Here is an 18,388-nt window from a genome sequence, read left to right as displayed (position 1 = left end):
GAGGGAAGATTGACAGATAAATAATCAAAGGGATGTCCTCAGTACCTCAGTCAAAGTACTCATGCTATGTTAAGGGTACACAGAGATAGAAACGCTGCTTGGGTTGAGAGGGGGCATTCTAGGACGGGAAGAAAGTTTGCAAAGTCTCAATGGCATGAAAGACTCCCAGGCTAGGGAACTACAATGGATAATTACAAATGGTTAAAGGTCAGAGTTTCTGGGGAATGTGGGAGGTAACAGGAAGAGGGCTTCTGATTGCAAGCAACAGTTCCCACCTCTTGGCAGGACAGCATACATGGAGGACCAGGGCAGTCTCAGGTCCACTTGGAGGTCTAGTTGACAGGGATTGCATGGCCTCATCAGGAAATAAATGGGCTCTGACTGTTTTCTGCATCCTTGCAGGATTTTGTTCAAGATTCAAAGTCCCAGAAGAAAGAGTGTGACTGGCCTCGGGCAATGTAAATGATATCTCAGGGGAACACAAGGTACTTTGAGGGGACTCTCCAAATGCAAATGGGGATACCAACTAGCCAAAACACAGTAAGTGTCCTCTACAGTGGGTTAGATCATGTGAGTTCTTGCCTTTCTGTGAAGGCTTCTCCAGGAAGCAATAAGGAACCATTGAAGGATTCTAAACAGTGGGATGACACAGTTGCATTTGTGTTTCAAAACCATCACTCTTAGAAACCACGCTGGAAGATGCACTGGGAGGGAGAGTGGTCAGAAGCATTCCTGTAAGCAACCTGAAGTTATGGTATATATACACATATATACATATATACGTGTGTGTGTGTGTGTAATGAAATACTACTCAGCCATAAAAAGTGAAATAATGCCATTTGCAGTAACATGGATAGACCTAAAGATTATCATACTAAGTGAAGTAAATCAGAGAAAGACAAATATCATGGTATCACTTATATGTGGAATCTTAAAAAAAAAATGAACAGATGAACTTATTTACAGACCAGAAATAGACTCACAGACATAGAAAACAAACTTATGGTTACCAAAGGGGAAATAGGGAGGGAGGGATAAACTGGGAGTTTGGGATTAGCAGATACAAAATACTTTACACAGAATAGATAAACAACAAGGTCCTACTGTATAGCACAGGGAACTATATTCAGTAGCTTGTAATAATCTCCAATGAAAAAGAACATATATATGTATATATATACAAAAACACACATACATATATACATACATACGTATTACATACAACTGAATCACTCTGCTGTACACCAGAAATTAACACAACATTGTAAACTGACTATACTTCAATAAAAAAAAAAGACTTCCTATAGTGACAGGCAGGTATGATACCCAGCCCAGGAAATCAACAAAAGTCCAGTGACCAACAAAGCCTGAAAATTAACCTTTTAACCAAGTAGACCAGAATCGGTCCTCAGGTGTCACCCTGACCCCACATCACCCCAATATTTCTACAATGTGGGTCCATCCTCTGTCAACCATGGCTTTAATGAACTAAAGGGATTGATTCTGACTTAGATGTAATTCTTGGAAAGGCTATTAGTTCAACTTTTCTTTGGCTGGTCAAGATTATTTTTCGACAGGTTCTTTAGCCAACAGTGTTACAGGATACCACCAAAGAAATCAAGAAATGAACATTGCTGTGGGTGGGGAAAGAAATACCGAATGCAACTCCTGCCACGCTGATAACTATGATCTGCAGGAGGTTTGATTCACTTAAGTGTGGCCCAAGGAGTATATTTTATAAGGAGAAGTTTGCAGTTCATGAATACTAGAGGCCAAAAACTCAGTTTGCAAAGGGTCTGCTTATGGAAAATAAACTATAAGAATAATTCATACTACAAGATATTCCTCCAACCACAACAACTAATAAAGTGAACCACCTAGAGTAGAATACAGCACAGAAAGTATCCAGCACCTCGAATATGCCTGGCTTAGAGTAGGTATCCAGTGAGTATTAATTGAATAAATCTTATTTGCATCAACGAAAAAATACCTCACATTATCTTGAATCTTTATTATCTGACCTAAGGTACTTGAAGGAAATGTGAGGAATTTCTTTGGTAATTAACTTCTTGAGCTGATGTGAGTAATAAGGAGCCCAAATAATGAGCTATGATTGTTAGATAGCATAAAACAGAGATTTAAAGAAAACAGATGAAGGTTGTAAAACTCAGATCAAGAGAATCAGAGAAAATAGTTTCATCTTTAGCCTTTATTTCATAACCTACCTGTTTAACGTTTGAAATCCTGAGGATTACCAGGGTGACAAAAGTGTCCTTTTCCCATTAGAGATCAAGAGAAAATAGTTTCCAAATGAACATGGGGTGTTGGCTTTGTATAATAGTCCAGCAGTTCCTCAAAAGGTTGAAGGAAGAGTTACCACATGACCCAATAATTCCACTAATCAGTGTAAACCAAAGAGAAATGAAGACATATGTCCTTGCAAAAATTGGTACATGAGTGTTCATAGCAGCATTATTCATAATCAACAAAAGTAAAAACAATGCAAATGTCCGTTAACAGATGAATGGATAAATAAAGTGCAGTATACTCATACAATGCAATATTATTTAGCCACAAGGAAGCTGGGCACAAAAGGCTGTATATTGTATGATTCTTTCTACATGAAATGCCCAAACTCAGTGAATTTATAGAGAAATAAAGTAGATTAATATTGCCTAGGGCTGGTTGGGATGGGTTGAGGGAGGGGTCGGTAAGGGGAAATGGGAAGTAACTGCTAATGGGGACTAATGGGTACAGGGCTTCTTTCCAGGGTGATGAAATTGTTCCAAAATTGATTGTGGTAATAATTGCACAACTCTGTAAATATACTAAAAAAAAAATCATTGAATTGTACACTTTAAACAGATTATTTGGATGGTATATAAATTATATCTCCATAAGACTGCTATTAAAGTAAACTGCAGCACATGCAATTCTAGCTCTGCTTATGGTTGTTAAAAAGACATCCTAAAAGCACAGCTTGGTAATTCATCTAGGAAAGCGATGGAGCTGCCCAACATTGTGACAAGTTAGGAGCCAGACATGATCAGCCTGGAATAATCATGGAAAAATCACAACCTCCGGAGAGAGAAGTCATTGTTTAATGTAAGTTGTGATGCATACCTTATGGAGGACACAGAACACCAGAGAGTCTCACATTCTCTCTCTATTCTGCTATGAGAATTTTTCCCTAAACCATCCAGGTTGTGGGACAAATGTCAGAGAAGTTATGTAGAAGCTGACTTTTATCAATCCTAAAAAGTTAACTTTCCATTTCTTCACTAAGCTATAGTCACACTGGCCTTCCTCATGTTTTGCTGAGCTCTACTTACCTCAGGGCCTTTGTACCTGCTGTTCTCCCCATATGAAGTCCTCACTTGTCCCCAGGTCTCCACCTGGCTGGCCCCTCATCAGGGCAGCCTCTGCTCCAATGTCACTTTCTCAGGAAAATTCCTCAGCTCCTTCTAGCTGCAATATGCTCCCCCTCCCCCACATAAACCCTGTCTCATTGCCCCGCTGTATTTTCCCCACAGCACTTGGTACTGTCTGAAATCCTCATGTGTTTATCAGTTTATTGTCTGCCTCCCCCAACAGAGGGCAAGCTCCATGAGGACGGGGACCACGGGATTGTCCAGTGCCTGCAAATCTACCAGATAGGCAGTGAGTGCTCAGTAGAGATTTACTGAGTAAGTGATCTCCACGGTGCAAGTCATAATTAACTCTGTAAACAACACCCGAAAGGTCAGTCTCGGTACCTTGAGATCACACCTCAGACAGGAGGCCAGGGACATTGACCTTCCAGAAAACAGTCTGTAGCCGCCTCCCGGCTGAAAGGGCAAACGGCTCAGACCGAAAACCCAGTTGGCCACCCAGGACTGCTCTCGCACTAATCTTCCCTCACCGTGGTCCCAGGTCAGGTGGCAGAGCAGCTCAGGGGCCTTTCCTTTGGGTTTATAAATAAGTCTGGGCTCGCTGCTGATCCCAGAGTGGCCTACATGGCAACTTGCCCTCAGCTTGCTCAGTTAGAAGGACTGCTCACCGGAACGACAGCAAACAATAGCCACGCAGAGAGCACCCCAGCCCAGCCACCTGCGTCGGTGTGGTCGCACATGCACCACGCATCCTGACCCCGGTCTCTACAGAAGCAGTTCATCCCAATCACGCCCCAAGTTAGGAATTGGTCCATCCTAACTCGAAACGGCAATCTGGCTTAGTTTTCTCGTTAAGTTGTTAAGTCGTTTCTTTCAAGTGAACACTTAAAAGAATCACTCATGCTTCACACGCTGTAGAGTGCTGGTCACTCAATCCCAGGAAAGACGTGTTTACCTGGCCACCTAGCCACCTAGCCCGGGCCACATACACCCACACAGGCCATGGGTGTTGTCACCACTTATCAAAACAATCCTTTTCCAGCCCTACTGAAGGTAGTCACACGTCCCTAACCTCACAGAACTACTCCTGTCTTCTGGATGTTTATAACGTCTTAGACGGATACGACTCCTTTCTGTTATCCATCTTCCTTTAAGTATTAGTTCAGTTCATATAATATTCACAGATTTTCCATGTGATCTGCAAAGCAGACGGCATTAATTCCATTTCTGTTTTTTCCTTGATTCTGTTCTGTTTGCATGCAGGAGGAGAATGAGATCCAGGGAGGTGAACTCTCTTGCCCGGAGGTCACATAACTGTTCAGGAGCCAGACAGTAGGAACACTTAGTCCAGTGAGCTTCCCTCCGCATCTGTGCTTCTCAAACCGTAGTGTGCGTGTGAATCACTGGGGATCTGGTTACAGCGCAGACTTGGAATTGAACAGGTCTGGGAGGACTAGGATCCTGCGTGATTCACAAGCTCCCAGGAGTTGCTGCTACTGGTGGTCCTCAGAACATCTTTCCCCAAACCCTTCAGAACACCCCAGGCGTGCCCATCCTAATACTGCCCCCAACTGCAGTGGCACCATCTGGGTCTTCACTCATTTCCCCCACTAACCTGTGACCTCACGAGAGCAGGAACAATGCTTGATTCACTACTTTGACCTGGCCACCCAGCACCATGCCTGGCAAAAACGAACCAAATAGTTTTGAAGAATGAAGGAAAAGCAACCTATTTCCAATTACAAAGCCACAGTGACTGCATATTAAGACTCTGATTTCTTACTGAAAAACAATAGTCATCAAGTATCCTTTGTTGTCTCGAGTGGCATGATGATATCTAGTTGTAATTGCCGGGCCCCAAAATAACATCACCAAAAAAGAGCTGGATAGGGGCAACTTGTTTATACCTACACTTGCTGCAGAACTCTGCCAGGGTCCCATGGGGGACGATCACATCCTTGGACCAACGGGATGGGTTAATGCGAGGTCATTCTAAGGGCAAGGGGCGGTCACGCTGCCTCCGCTCCCACCTGAGGATGCTGACACCACAGTCCTCCATGGATTAGCGTTTTCCATGTGCCAGGGACTCAGCTAAGCACTTTGCACCTGTCATCCCATGTCATCCTTGCCACAAACCTATGAAACAGGCACTTATTTTATAGGTAAGGAAGCCAAGACATCAGGTTATTAAACTCTAAGAGGTGAGGCCAAGATTTGGCCCAAGACAGTCTAGCTTCAGAGTCAGCACTTCTAACCACGTAGTCGACTGCCTGGAAGCACACGGGGAAAAGAAACAATTGTCAGAACCTGTGAGTGACTTGACTCCCTTGTCAGCAACCCCATAAATGACTCAAACACATCCCAAAGAGAGAGAACTAGGGAGAAACACATCACATGCACATTAGATCCAAAAGATAGTGTCCAAAAATATAGTGTAGGGGAAAAGCAAGAATTTTCTGTTACAGCAGACGCCCACATGGCTTGCCTCTATTTGGCTTATGGTTAAATATATAACACCACCGAAAGGTTAAGTAAGAGTCAGTGAAGTAATAAGTCTCAAAGTTCCCAGATTCCTTTCACACTTCATTAGGTCTCTCACGAAACCTTGCAGTAATGATTGGGCCAAAACTGAGAAGGTGGCCATCACATGGAAGAGATCAGGATTTTGTGAAGCATGTGTGTCCAATATAAAAAGTCAAAAAGTCTAAAGGACAGAGAGAACTTTGTTTTTCAAGGGCTTAAAGAACAAACGAAGTTCAACAGTTACATTTTAACACTGTCAGAACATGAGGGCATCAAGAAAACCGGGGAAGAGAATCCACTGTCAAATTGCATAGGAGAAAAACAGGCTCTCTTTTCAACAGATTTTTTTAAATGTGAAGTAAGCAAATAAGTCGGGGCAATACTGAAATATAGCCATAGGGTCCTGAATAAAACAGTATTGTGAAAAGAAAGTTGAGCTCTGCAGGTTGGTTTTTCATCACACTTGTTTTATTATTATTTATCTTTTTGAAAGCAACATGATGGGATGGATTGTGAAGGCCCAAGATCTGCTTCTGACACTTCCTAGGTATGGTCTCAAGCTGGCCCAATTCTTCCAGGATTCAGTGTCTTCATCTGTGAAATGGGGACAACTCACTCCTGCCTCCCAGGATACTGCGAGCCTCACGCTAAATGACACATCGTCAGCATTTAGTCCCAAGTAGAAAATCCACACAAGATGCGCCCTGTTTTCTCTCCTCTTATAAGTTCTGTTTTCCTGAAAGAATCTCTTTTAAGATTTTTAGTCTTAACTCTTAAGTTTTTGTTGGTAGAAACATAAAATTGTTGAGGATTAAGGAAAACAATCTACCTACACACAGATGAAATGTGTATGTAGGAAAATGAGCATAAACTATTAGGATATCATAAGGAAAGACTATCTTATGTTAAGCTCCGTGTGTTAAAAATAGAACTATATTAAATTTCACATAGGTATGCATCCTTAAAAAAACAACTTCATTCATAATTACACCTACAGATTTTAGTCAATCTCTCGACTAACAATCATGGTAAAACATCAAGAAGTTTTAGGATCAGCAGTGTAGATTTGGGGGAAAAGAAATTCCATTTCAAGTTACGTGACTTTTATAAACCATAAAGTACTAAAAAATACGCAATATTGTTTCTATTGCAATGTCCTGTTGGCTTCTAGAATAACGGAAGATGTCACCAAATTAAAACCACTCAACATATTAAATTACAAAATTTTATTTGCTGGAGTTCAACACAGAATTCAAATGCAAAGTAAGGGAAGTCAGCTTCTATGAAGTTATAACAACATATATAATAGACAGGAAGTCAACAAAGATTACAAATAAAATTTTTAGAAGTCTTCCCACAATTTCATCTTCCAGACTTGTGGGGGTAGTAGTAGAAATTAATATCCAATTTTTATACATCATATCCAAAATGCTCGTGCTCCCTAGGGGGAAAAAAGAGAAAATATCCTTAAGTGAACACATTTTATACTCCTGATTCCTTAAACTCAATCTAATATTTGCACTGTAAAGAAATAGTGATGAAGAATTGTCTTTCAGCCAGGACTCTGTATGTATTTGTAACCAACCAATGAACTAAAATATCTTCTCCGTAAGGAGTCAAAATATTGTCACCTGCTCATTTTGGCCACTTTAATGCCATAATCACAGATTGTTCTATATGCCAAACTTGCCTTTCTTTCTTAAAAAAAAAAAAACAAAAAAACAGCCCAAGGAACTATAATTATCATTCTCTTTTCATGTTATCCATGTTTATTTTTGAAGTCTTATCTGCAAAGTCATTTACAACCATTTTTATGGCGTCAGTGAAACTGCCGTTCTTCTAACCTGTCAGTCGATATTACCAGGAAATGAGAATTTGAAGACATAGAAAAAGGTAGGTGATAAAATTTTTAACAACAAAAGATCTTTCTCATTTCCTTGATCCTTCCTCAAAATCCTCTCATGTTTTGGTCACTTAATGAGACGTTAAACATTTAATTGCCTCCACATTTCTGTGTTAATCAAACAGTTTTTTAAAAATAGCTGGAATTTTTTTAAAGTATTATGAAATTTTAAAAGATATTAATTTGTGTTCTGATTAGCACTAGAACACTGTGGGAACATTTTACTGAATGCCTGTCAGGTAGGGAGTTTAGAATCATTCTTAATCCCTTTCTTTCAGGAATGTAAGGTCAAAGAATCGAGTAATTTTCAAAGCCTTAAATATTAAAGTCCCTTACATAAAGACAACTTAAGATGAGCATCAATACTTTTAAAACGTGGCAAGATAAGGTTAAGAAAATATTTTCTGCTATTTTTACCCCAAAACTCAAAAGGCAGGTTGAGTTTTAAGAGAGAAGGAGGAGGGGAGGTAGATGAGATTTACACAAGTGTCTCCTCCCACTTTTAGCCATCTCGATTAATTTCTGAAATAATGAGCCCCTTTGCTAAGGGAGGGAGTGACATGCCCCAAATTACATAGCAATCACTGGCAAAGTAAAAACCTAGAATCTCCCCTATACTCAGCAATTCCTTGCACCCATATTTGAAAAACAAGGGGTAACAATAATACATGGGTTTGCAAAGTAATTTTCCTTCCCTCCTTATGGCCTCAGCCTCCAGCGTGTGTTTCTTCAGTCTGTGTTCCGAAGGGTACCTCCGATTTTCTCCAACAACAGTAAGAGAGAGACTCAAATAGGAAGGGAGGGCAAGACCAGAGGACTGGTGGGTACTGAAGAGTGAGCAGAAACCCGTTTCTCACCTGACTTAATCCCAGGTAGTGGCAGATAAGGCTGCTTCCTGCTTTCTCTCGTCTGCTCTTGCTAGAACAAAGTGCACTCAGCACAGGTGGTCTCTTAGCAACCTTGCCTCCTGTATCAAAGCACATTAAAAGGTTTTACTGGATGATGAGGTGGTATATGAAGTGGACGGGCAGGGAGTCTGCATGGAGAAACTCTACTCTCAAAGCCAGAAAGGACATGTCAAAGAGTGGAATTTGGAAAATGAGGCATATTAATTTCAATTTATCACTGAATTGTATAACTAAAAACTAAACCCTTAACAGAAAGGTTAAACTGAATTGTGGGATTTTCCTGGCAGGACAAGCATGTACCGTGCTTTTGAAACAACCATTCTCAGGGGGTGGGAGAATGGAAGAGATGTTGTTTAAGGCCACGTACTTGCCACTAGTGGATGCGTGAGTCCTGGAGACCTAATACACCATACAGCAGGTACAGACATAGAGGTGTGTCATCAGCATTGAACTTGCTAAGAAACTGGACTTTAATTGTTTCCAGCAGTAGAAGAAATGATAATTATGTGACCTGACAGAGGTGTTCGCTAACACTACTATGGTGATTATAGAGCAATATAAGTATATCAAATCAATATGTTGTAAGAAAAAGAAGTCAGTATGTTGTACACCTAAAGCTTACACAATGTTGTATGTCAAATACAATTCAATTAGAAATTTCCCAAAAATTATTTTAACCATATTTATTTCAGTATCTTCCATGATACAACAAACAAAATTTCTCTGTCTACATAAAAGACCATAACTCATGAGATTTTATATGTGCTATAAATTCTACATTTCAAGATTTTGTATCAGTTTTACAAATAAATTGGAAAGTAGAGGAGTGAATTTATTACAGAAGACCAGGTTGTAGAATTCAACCACAAGTGGAAGATTATTTATTCAAGAAAATGATGGTTATTACAACAATGAAATAATAGAAAGACTCTTTCAAAAATTATGTTAAAATATTTAAATGTAATTAAAACCCATGCCGGACGACCACCCATCACACTCCTGGGTATATACCTTACAGATAAGCAGGGATACCCACCCCAAGACACATATCCAAATGTTATCTGTAATATGCTCAACTTAGAAACAACCCAAATGCCTATTTGTAGATAGATAAATCCATGTAATAGAATATTAAACAATAATGAATACTAAGCTATAGCTACAAACAAAAACAGTGATGAATTTTACAAACACAATATTGAATTTTTAAAAAGCAAGGCACAAAAGAGGACATAGCATATTTATGTAACGTAGGGAAACAGTTAAAAGTGCATGTTTTAGGGGTGCATATGTGGGTGGTGATGGTGTAGGTGGTAAATTTAACAAGCAAAGGGTTGGCTCTCATAAAACCAGGATAGTGGGAACGTTAGTGAGAGGAAGGGAAGGGATAGGCGGGGGTGGGGGCCTTCTAGCCATATTTCATTTCTTGTCCTGGGTGGTGGTTACGTTGACAATCACTTTTTAACTATTTGCTAAACTTCACATAAAAATTTTATATGCTTTTCTGTATGTATGTTATACTTCACAATTGAAATACAAAAAAAAAAAAAAGAAAACAGATGTCAATAATACAAATGTCAATAATAATCATAGTGATCGAGTTTGGGTGAAGGACTCTATGTAATTTTTTTTAAAACCTTACTTTTTCCATTTCTCACATTTTCATTTAAAGGGATGTTGCTTATATAACTTCAGAAAACTAAAGTAAGTAGGCTGTAACTGCTCATCCCCTTCCTTTCCCATATATTTAAAAGTAATGTATACTGATTTTATTTTTGCAAAACCGATCATTTTAACAAATACAAACTTGGGAAAATCACATCTATTAGTGATAGATTTTAATGAAAATATGTAACTTACACTTTTATCCAATAAATTATTTTTTTCATTTGAATGTTTCACTGATATATTTACTTTTCCTCGAGTTTATGTTAAATCTCTTTTGCTAAAGAACAAGTTTTTGTCTCATTCAAAATGCTCATGAGAAACAGGAAGGCGGGTGGTTCCTGTGTAGTTCTTCTCTCCGATGTAAGATCTGTTTCTAGATCTAAATCACTGGAAGGACGTGAATCTGTACTATCACAAGTTTACTAACACACTCAGATTTTACCGTGGATTAAAATTATGTGTCACGGTATGTTGATTTACATTTTGCCTAATTAGTTCTTCCTTAGCTAGAAGCTTGATCATCACGTTTTTTCTTTGCAGGGACATTCTTTTGGGGGAAAGGCTATTTAGCAACAGCAATTTTCAGGAAAAAATTGGATTCATAGTGCTTTTATTGGATACAACATGCACCAAATAAATAAATTTCAAACAAGTGAGGACATGTCTAAAATTATGCTTGAATGTATTGAGTGTAATAGCTCAGGACCATGGTTTTATATTGAAGGTAGTATTTAAAAATCAGAGCTAAAATAACACCATTTCCAATTTCTTTTTTTTTTAATTGAAGTATAGTCAGTTACAGTGTGTCAGTTTTTGGTTTTTGGTGTACAGCATAATGTCCCAGTCATGTGTGTGTGATATATACATACACACATATATTCATTTTCATATTCTTCTTCATTAAAGGTTATTACAAGATATTGAACATAGTTCCCTGTGCTATACAGAAGAAATTTTTTTCCCAACTTCTGATATAAGACATCCCACATTATTTGGGGCCAAATATATTTCATGTTGAAATTTTTGATGACTGTAAATAATTTCCTCTTCCATTTGAATACCTCAACCTACTTTTCTTTTCCCTGTTTCCAAAAGGCACTAAGAATCCATTTATTTTATAGAACGTTATACTGAAAATAGGATGAATAGTCTCTTATCTAGTTTTTCGAGCTTGTCTTTATTTTTTCTTTGGACTCTTGGTCGAACTCAAATTGACCTGTTTATTGAGTGGTTGACTAGTGGTATTGCACATAGTAAGTTAGACAAATGGCGAGTAACAGGAACTTTGGGTCTCAGGGAGTTGAATATCACTGCACTCTCTGTTCTTCACCCTGCCATCAGTTTGTAGTCTCTGGCCTTTCAAACCTTTACAATCTTGTTTTCATATAAAACAAGGTTTCTCAAGTCAACTCTGACTCCTGGGACAGGAGTACATTTGCTAAATGGCTTTGATCTCTGGCAAAAAATAAAACAATGAAAAACAAGAAAGTAAAAACCTCTCTATTAACATAAGACAGTAGCACTAAGACTTCACTCGTTTCTCAATCTCTCTCAGCCTCTATTATTTCCCCTTATTAGGTGTGGGTTCTTGGTCAAGACAAAGAAAAGAACAGAACATATTTTGCAAAGTCTCTTTTTCAATCAAAAGAAAAACATTTTTCACTGGATTCAAGATTATAGTCTTAAACACATGAATCACATTTCAAAAATATTTTCTTTTTTGATAAGAATTTGCTAATCCGACTCTTTGTTTCCAGCAATATCTAATGGTCAAGATAATACTGACAGAAGTTCCCTAGAGACACATGTTGAAAAATGAGACACAATTGAAATCGGTCCGTTTTTGCTTAATAGGTCACTTCAGCAAGTATAATAATTTCCATCTATTAAGGATCTAGTATGTGCCAGGCTGTGATTACGCACTACTGGGGGATGGAGCAACTGCCCAAGGCTCCTCAGTATCCCATGCCAGAGCCTCGATGCTACTAACCCAGGACTCCAGTCCCTAGGTGCCACTCTCTTACATGGACTTATTAATGTTTTCAAATGAAAAGATCTGATTGACGATGGAAATTGATGAGGCTGAAATGAAAATGTCTACACTTCTGTATTAATGGCCACTCCTCCTCTTCGGTCCTGGTTCCCTTCTGTCTACGTCAACTGCTGGTTGAACAATGGGATGGATAGTCATGCAGTTATCCCTCTGATAACCTGAATTTGCCAGAACCTTTATTACAACAGCCAGTTTTAGCCACATCAAACCAATCTGCACTTTGTAAACGGGTCATTCACAGACCACTACTATGAGTTTACTGTCTAGCAACCAGGTTAGCTGAAAGTACAGTTTTTTAATCTATTTTTTATTAGCTTTTACTCACTGCAGCTTTATTCTTCTTTTAGTATTAGTTTGTTATCTATCTACTGATCAACTAAGGACTGACAACTTTCTTCCCTTGACCCTATTAACCTTAGCCGGACAAAGAAATAACAAGAATGCTTTTAGGACTTAGTGGTTAAGAGACGAATCTGGAATAAGACTCACTGGATTTGACTCAGATCTGCCATTTACCATGAGACCTTGGACAAGTTACATTAACTCCGTGCCTCAGTTAGCACTTTTAAAAAATGGGAATCATAATAACAGCACCCATTCCTTAGGGTGCTGTGAGAGTTAAATGAGATAGTACTTGTGCTTAGGGAGTAAACACTTCATGAGTGATGATGACTATCATTATTAATTATGCTCTGTCATATTATCTCCTAGATGGTACACCTTGAATGAATCAGTCTCAGTTTCTCTCAAAACTGTCACACACCTACTCATCTTTTGAAACCCAACATTATCTCTTCTGTGATCCATCCTGACATCCTCAGGCAGAATTTATTGCAACATATTGCAACTCACTACATTACATTCTGGCTGTTTGCAGGCACCACCCCATAGGCAGTTGCTGTCTTCCTAGTAAGTGGAGGGGGCCTTACCCATCCTGGGTCCCAGGGCCTCATAGTATTTGATGCTAATCAGTTTTCAACAAGTATTGATTCAATAACTGCATGTCAAGTAGAAGCTTTCTCAGAAGACCACAAGTTCATTTTGTTCAACAGACAATTACAGCAAGAAAAACACATATATTAAGTCTACTTTTCCCAGCAAATATTTCAAAAATAAAATCCCAAAGTCAGGTATTTTCCAATTTGGTCTCCATGTGGAAGAGGTCTCTTTCCCACAAAATTTATGTTCAATAAAACTATCTTTTAGAAACTTGAGAAACTATATGGGAATTCTATCTTGGTGATGTGTTTGCCTTTGTTTTTGTTTGTTTGTTTGTTTGTTTGTTTTTTCTTGTAATTAGGGAATCTAGTCAAGTTGTTGGAAGGCAACACAAATTTGGAACCGGCCTACAGAATTTTAGGATTAGACGTGTCCTATTGGCATGGCTACTGTTTCTGCAGCATATGGAGATCTGTCCCTTAAGATTCCAGAAATAGGTGATGGTGTGGTAGGACAGGAGATATAAACTCCTCAAATTTGAGTCATTCAGCGGTTAACTGAAAACTCGGCCATATTCAATAGTAAGTGGATTTTGTGTGTTCTGGAAATTTCTACAATTTGAGTTCAAGTTGCATTTCCTGAACTAATTAAGACTCCATTAGATTCTGCCCAAAGCTGAGAAAGGGACATCTGAGAAATTAACTCATCAGTGTGTGAGCCTGGTATGAGAGAAAGCTTGAATGAGAATTAATAAAAGGCATACGGCTTTACAAGGAGTAAGATACGATTTCAAGGAGATTTTTCTCTCTTCAGCTTAGAAAAACAACTGGAGTGAAAGATCTGAAATATTATGGAAATGTTGGTGCTGGAAAAGATATCTCAGATTTCATAAACTTCTCATTTGACAAACGAGACCCAGAGAAGTACAGCGAGCTGTCTGAGGTCACACAGTTACTTTTCTTCAGAGCTACTGGCATAATTGCCTCTGCACGTTTTTGACACATTTATGATAAACTGGATTCCATGTTTGACTAGACTTGGCTATTCAAAGATATTCTACCTTTATCGCCTCCCAAACGCTTGGATTCAGGCCAAGGTAAGACCAGAGAGTCCAGAATAAAATAAGTCACCAGTGAAAACTGGAAAACTTGACAGGTCAAACTCATAAGGCATGAAACTTAACAAAGTGGACTTGGCCTGAAAACAAACCACGTGCTTTGTCGTAGATGGTGGGTCAGCAGGATGGAGCCAGGAGACAGTGTAGGTTTGGGAGCCAGATGGAACTGGTTTGAGATCCTGGTTCTGGTTTGAGATCCTTGGGTCTGATTCTGGTAAGAGCACTACAGCCTGGGACCAGGCATTTCACCTCACCTGCTACCTTATCTGGAGACAGAGATGATATCCATCTTGCAGGGGATTGAAAGGATTTTATTCATAAGTACAGTTAAGAAAGACCTACACACGCTTTGATTCTCATCTCATAAAACCTTATGAGGTGAGTTACCAATACTCCTATTTCCTTCATTGCTGGGATTAAAGACCAGACTTTAGTGAGCTATTTGAGGTCACATACCAGGGATGACCAGGGATTTGAATGGAAATGGGATTGGCTCCAAGGCCTTCACCACCACAAGGTCTCAGGACTGGTAACAAGGTGAGCCCAGAGCCCCACGTGCCACCTGGCATTGGATAAAACAGTCGTCAGTACGATGGGGCAGTGAAATCAGAAGGCTGTCCACTTCCCTGTCACCCAACCGCAGTAAAGAGGGGAGAGCGAGGGACTCAGATGGACGAGAGGATACAAGTGGACTTGAGAGATGAGAAGCCCGGGAAAGCTGAAGCAGATACACAGACACGTCTTTACCTGGCAACACTCATGAGGGACCACCTGATCCCTCAGGGGAATGGGGGTGGGGGACCCTACACCTGTGTGGAATCACTTCTTCTCTTCAACTGTACTTCTCACGCTGTCTTTCCATGTCAACATCTGTCCAGTTTGGACCCTCTCAAGCATCTACGACCACACCTCGAATGTTCTGAATAAATATTCTGGCCCTAAAATGAACTATTTTTCTCCATATGAACAAACATTTCCTCTTAATCATCCACTACCAAGATTCTTGAAGGCTGAGATCTGCTACCCCAATCCTGCCCCAAATGGGAGGCTGCATATCCTCTAAGAAGACATTACTCAGTTCCAAGCACTTAACATGAATAAATATTCTGGAACCAAAATAATCAAGATGTTTTCCACCTCCTCCCTGCCAAATTCTCAAGCCTTACCAAGAATCACAGCTGTAACACACTCTTACAAGGTCAAATGGATTGCCCAGAGCCCCTTGCAATTTGGGGTTGGGAGGACCAGCCCTGCAAGGCTTCCTCAGGAAACCCCAACAGGGCAGGACACTCAATGCCTGTCTCCCACGGTGTGACCAGGTAGTAGAGGGGCCGAGTCCAGGTGCTTATTTGTTGGGTTTAGGGTTTTTATTTGCAGAACTCACATGTCCAAACAAGTGTCATCCCAGGTTTGCGGCTTGTCAGGTGGAGGAGAGTGGACAATCTCTGGACCTGTTTGACTTCTTCAAAGCATTTGGCAAAAACCATTACACACGCTCCTCTGCATAAATTCACTGGTGGTGGTTTCTTATCCATTATTTGGAATTGTTTTCTAAGAATGTACAGCTTTCCAAAGGAAAGTCTGACCAATAATGCCCATTTTCAGGCACTGAATAAGTTTTGGGCATGATGGCCCTGTGGAATACCTGTTGCACCCTGTCTGACCATCCCACGTGCTGTAGGACAAGCGCATTCTGCCTTGCATCAGAGTTACTCATGAAATGACTTCTTTCTCCTACTATAGTTAGAGTTTACTGACCCCTTGCTAACCCGGCACTGTGTCTTCACACAGAATTCAAGAAGCATTCGCAGAATGAAAACTTGCAACAGCAAACAAAAATCTCATCTTATCTCCTGAGTTTACAGGGTAACAATTTGGGAAGCAGGAATTCGCTGAGGCAACCCTCCTTTCTGTCTCATCCAGACACGGAATTGAAGCTAGCAAGGGGGATATCAGACCTCTGAAGCCACAGAAGCACGTAACCAAAAGAGGACTTTTAGCATGCTGATTATAGTAGACCAGGTAAGTTTATTAAAACAGTAGCTTATGCTTTGAAATTGCTTTGAAAGTTCCCCCATCTTAGCTGCAGCCTGATGCCCTGAACTGCTAACCACGCCCCACCCTCCAAGGCCTCCACCCTCAGCACTCCCGTGGCTTACACCATCCTGAGGAAAAGTTATTAAAAGCAGTAAAAGCCAAGTATTGTCTCTACAATTTAGACTAAAGGTTCCCATTGAAGACCACGTTGGAAGGACCTACTGTAGAGCACAGGGAACTAGATTCAATTTCTTGCAATGAGCTGTAATGGAAAAGAATTTGAAAAAATATATATGTATGTAAATTTAAAAAGGACCACATTGGAGGCTCTAGGGTTAAGTTTGAAACAGAGGATTAAGAAGATTCAGGAAAAATTCAAATGAGGAATGTCATAAATAATGTTACCATACTTGGCCACTTCTATACACTATGAGTAAAACCCACCACTCTGTCCAACAGATTATAATTCTCATCTCACAAACAAGGGAACTGAGGCTCAGAGAGGCTGAGTACTTGATTATAGTCACACAGCTTGTTAGTGGTCAAGGCAGGGCTCAGTACCAAGCTGGCATCTGCCTCCTTCCAGTTCCTTGTGATGCCTCCCTTACATGTTTTATTTAGAAGCCTGCTACACACGTTCAAAAGGATTGAACCTGTGTAACCAAAGCAGAAAACGGTATTAGCCCGTTGTCCTGAAGAGGGGCTGGAGTGTCAAGTTTCAGAGGACTGAGTTTTTCTAGGATCCAGTGTTCCCCTTTTCCAGACAAAACACAGTGACCTACTTTTCAGGACTCTCAGAAGCAACCATTGTTTTAAAAGGCTGCAAAGACAAGCCTTGGCTCAAAAACTGAGAAAGCAGTGCACCCTTGGCACATGACAGGTACCCGCTCTGAACCAAACTGCAAACATGTTAAAATGAGAAAGCCCAGGCCTCCAGTCCAACATGCCCCGGCAGGCACTCTCCACGCTTCTCTGTGAAATCACTGAAACCCTCTGCCTGGAGAGGGACCACGGAGAGGTGGAAACCTAGCACAGCCACAAGGCTTGGTCAAGCAACTCAGATGTTACTAATCCCTTGCTTCTCCTTCTGCCTTCATTTAGCCACCGGGAAATGGAAGGAATAGAACTGTAAGTCACTGATCTATCTTATCAGCCTTAGAACAACTAGAGAGAGGCTGAAACGCAGAGGGGAGGTTGGCTGAGTCCTTCAGCTTTCCATACTCTCCCTCTCCTGGAAGCAAGCAAGACTCACACTAAACTCTCCTCCTATGTCAACATTTTAAAATGCCACTTTCGTTTTTTTTTTTTTTTTTTCTTAAAAGCAAAACTTACTGTTCAGGGGTTCAACACGCGAAGTCCAAAGTCAAGGAAATGATCTCTCTTTTGTGAAAAACACCATGTGCTCCTGCGTGGCTTAGGATGCTCACTGGGCTGTTATTAATAACGGGCGCAGAGCTTCCCGAAGAAACGTGAGCCAGTGGGTCACGGGAGGAGGCGAGGGGAGGGGAACTGACAGACGCAGGTGGGATACATCATGACAAAAATATACTTACGCCCACACGGGAGCTCACATGACCCCAGGAGGAGGGGAACGGCCCCTCCTCCATCTATAGACCCTTATGTCAAAGGTTCTAAGAGTTTCACAACCAGCTAACAAAAATATCTTTACTGTTTTACTCTCTTGAAAACCATCATGACGCATTTAACGTTATGCTACCCTTTGTTCTTCTGAGCAATTCTTTTCCATGGATATTTGAATATCTTCTTAAATGTGTTATGTTTTTGCCTTGCTTGCTTTGACTTCCCCCCATTTTTAGACTATATAAACAAATGACTTTCAAATGCATATTATCAATTTGTTGAGGTTTG

General features: G+C 40.2%; 2 protein-coding genes across 2 annotated transcripts in view; both read right to left on the bottom strand.

Moving 5' to 3' along the window:
* Positions 1–3,665, bottom strand: part of SLC16A9 (solute carrier family 16 member 9) — a 58,617-nt gene extending 54,952 nt beyond the window's left edge. Inside the window, exon 1 of the mRNA XM_064488156.1 lies at positions 3,333–3,665. The gene's annotated coding sequence lies outside the window, so the exon portion shown is untranslated. The remainder of the gene's footprint in view (positions 1–3,332) is intronic.
* Positions 3,666–7,107: 3,442 nt separating this feature from the next.
* On the bottom strand, positions 7,108–17,969 carry MRLN (myoregulin). Its single transcript, XM_031460777.2, has 3 exons — positions 17,852–17,969; positions 8,655–8,764; positions 7,108–7,335 (listed from the first exon to the last, which is right to left on the bottom strand). Exon 3 carries the CDS (start codon positions 7,313–7,315, stop codon positions 7,175–7,177), a length of 141 nt encoding a protein of 46 aa, XP_031316637.1. The 5' UTR covers positions 7,316–7,335; positions 8,655–8,764; positions 17,852–17,969; the 3' UTR covers positions 7,108–7,174.
* Positions 17,970–18,388: the final 419 nt, after the last annotated feature.

This window comes from Camelus dromedarius, chromosome 8, assembly GCF_036321535.1.
Source record: "Camelus dromedarius isolate mCamDro1 chromosome 8, mCamDro1.pat, whole genome shotgun sequence".
NCBI lineage: Eukaryota > Metazoa > Chordata > Mammalia > Artiodactyla > Camelidae > Camelus > Camelus dromedarius.
Note: the sequence above shows the minus strand (reverse complement) of the source record. Positions and strands in the feature narration are given on the sequence as shown.

Excerpts from the sequence above, each read along its gene's own strand:
- MRLN (XM_031460777.2), bottom strand. The coding sequence starts at position 7,315 with ATGATGTATAAAAATTGGATATTAATTTCTACTACTACCCCCACAAGT.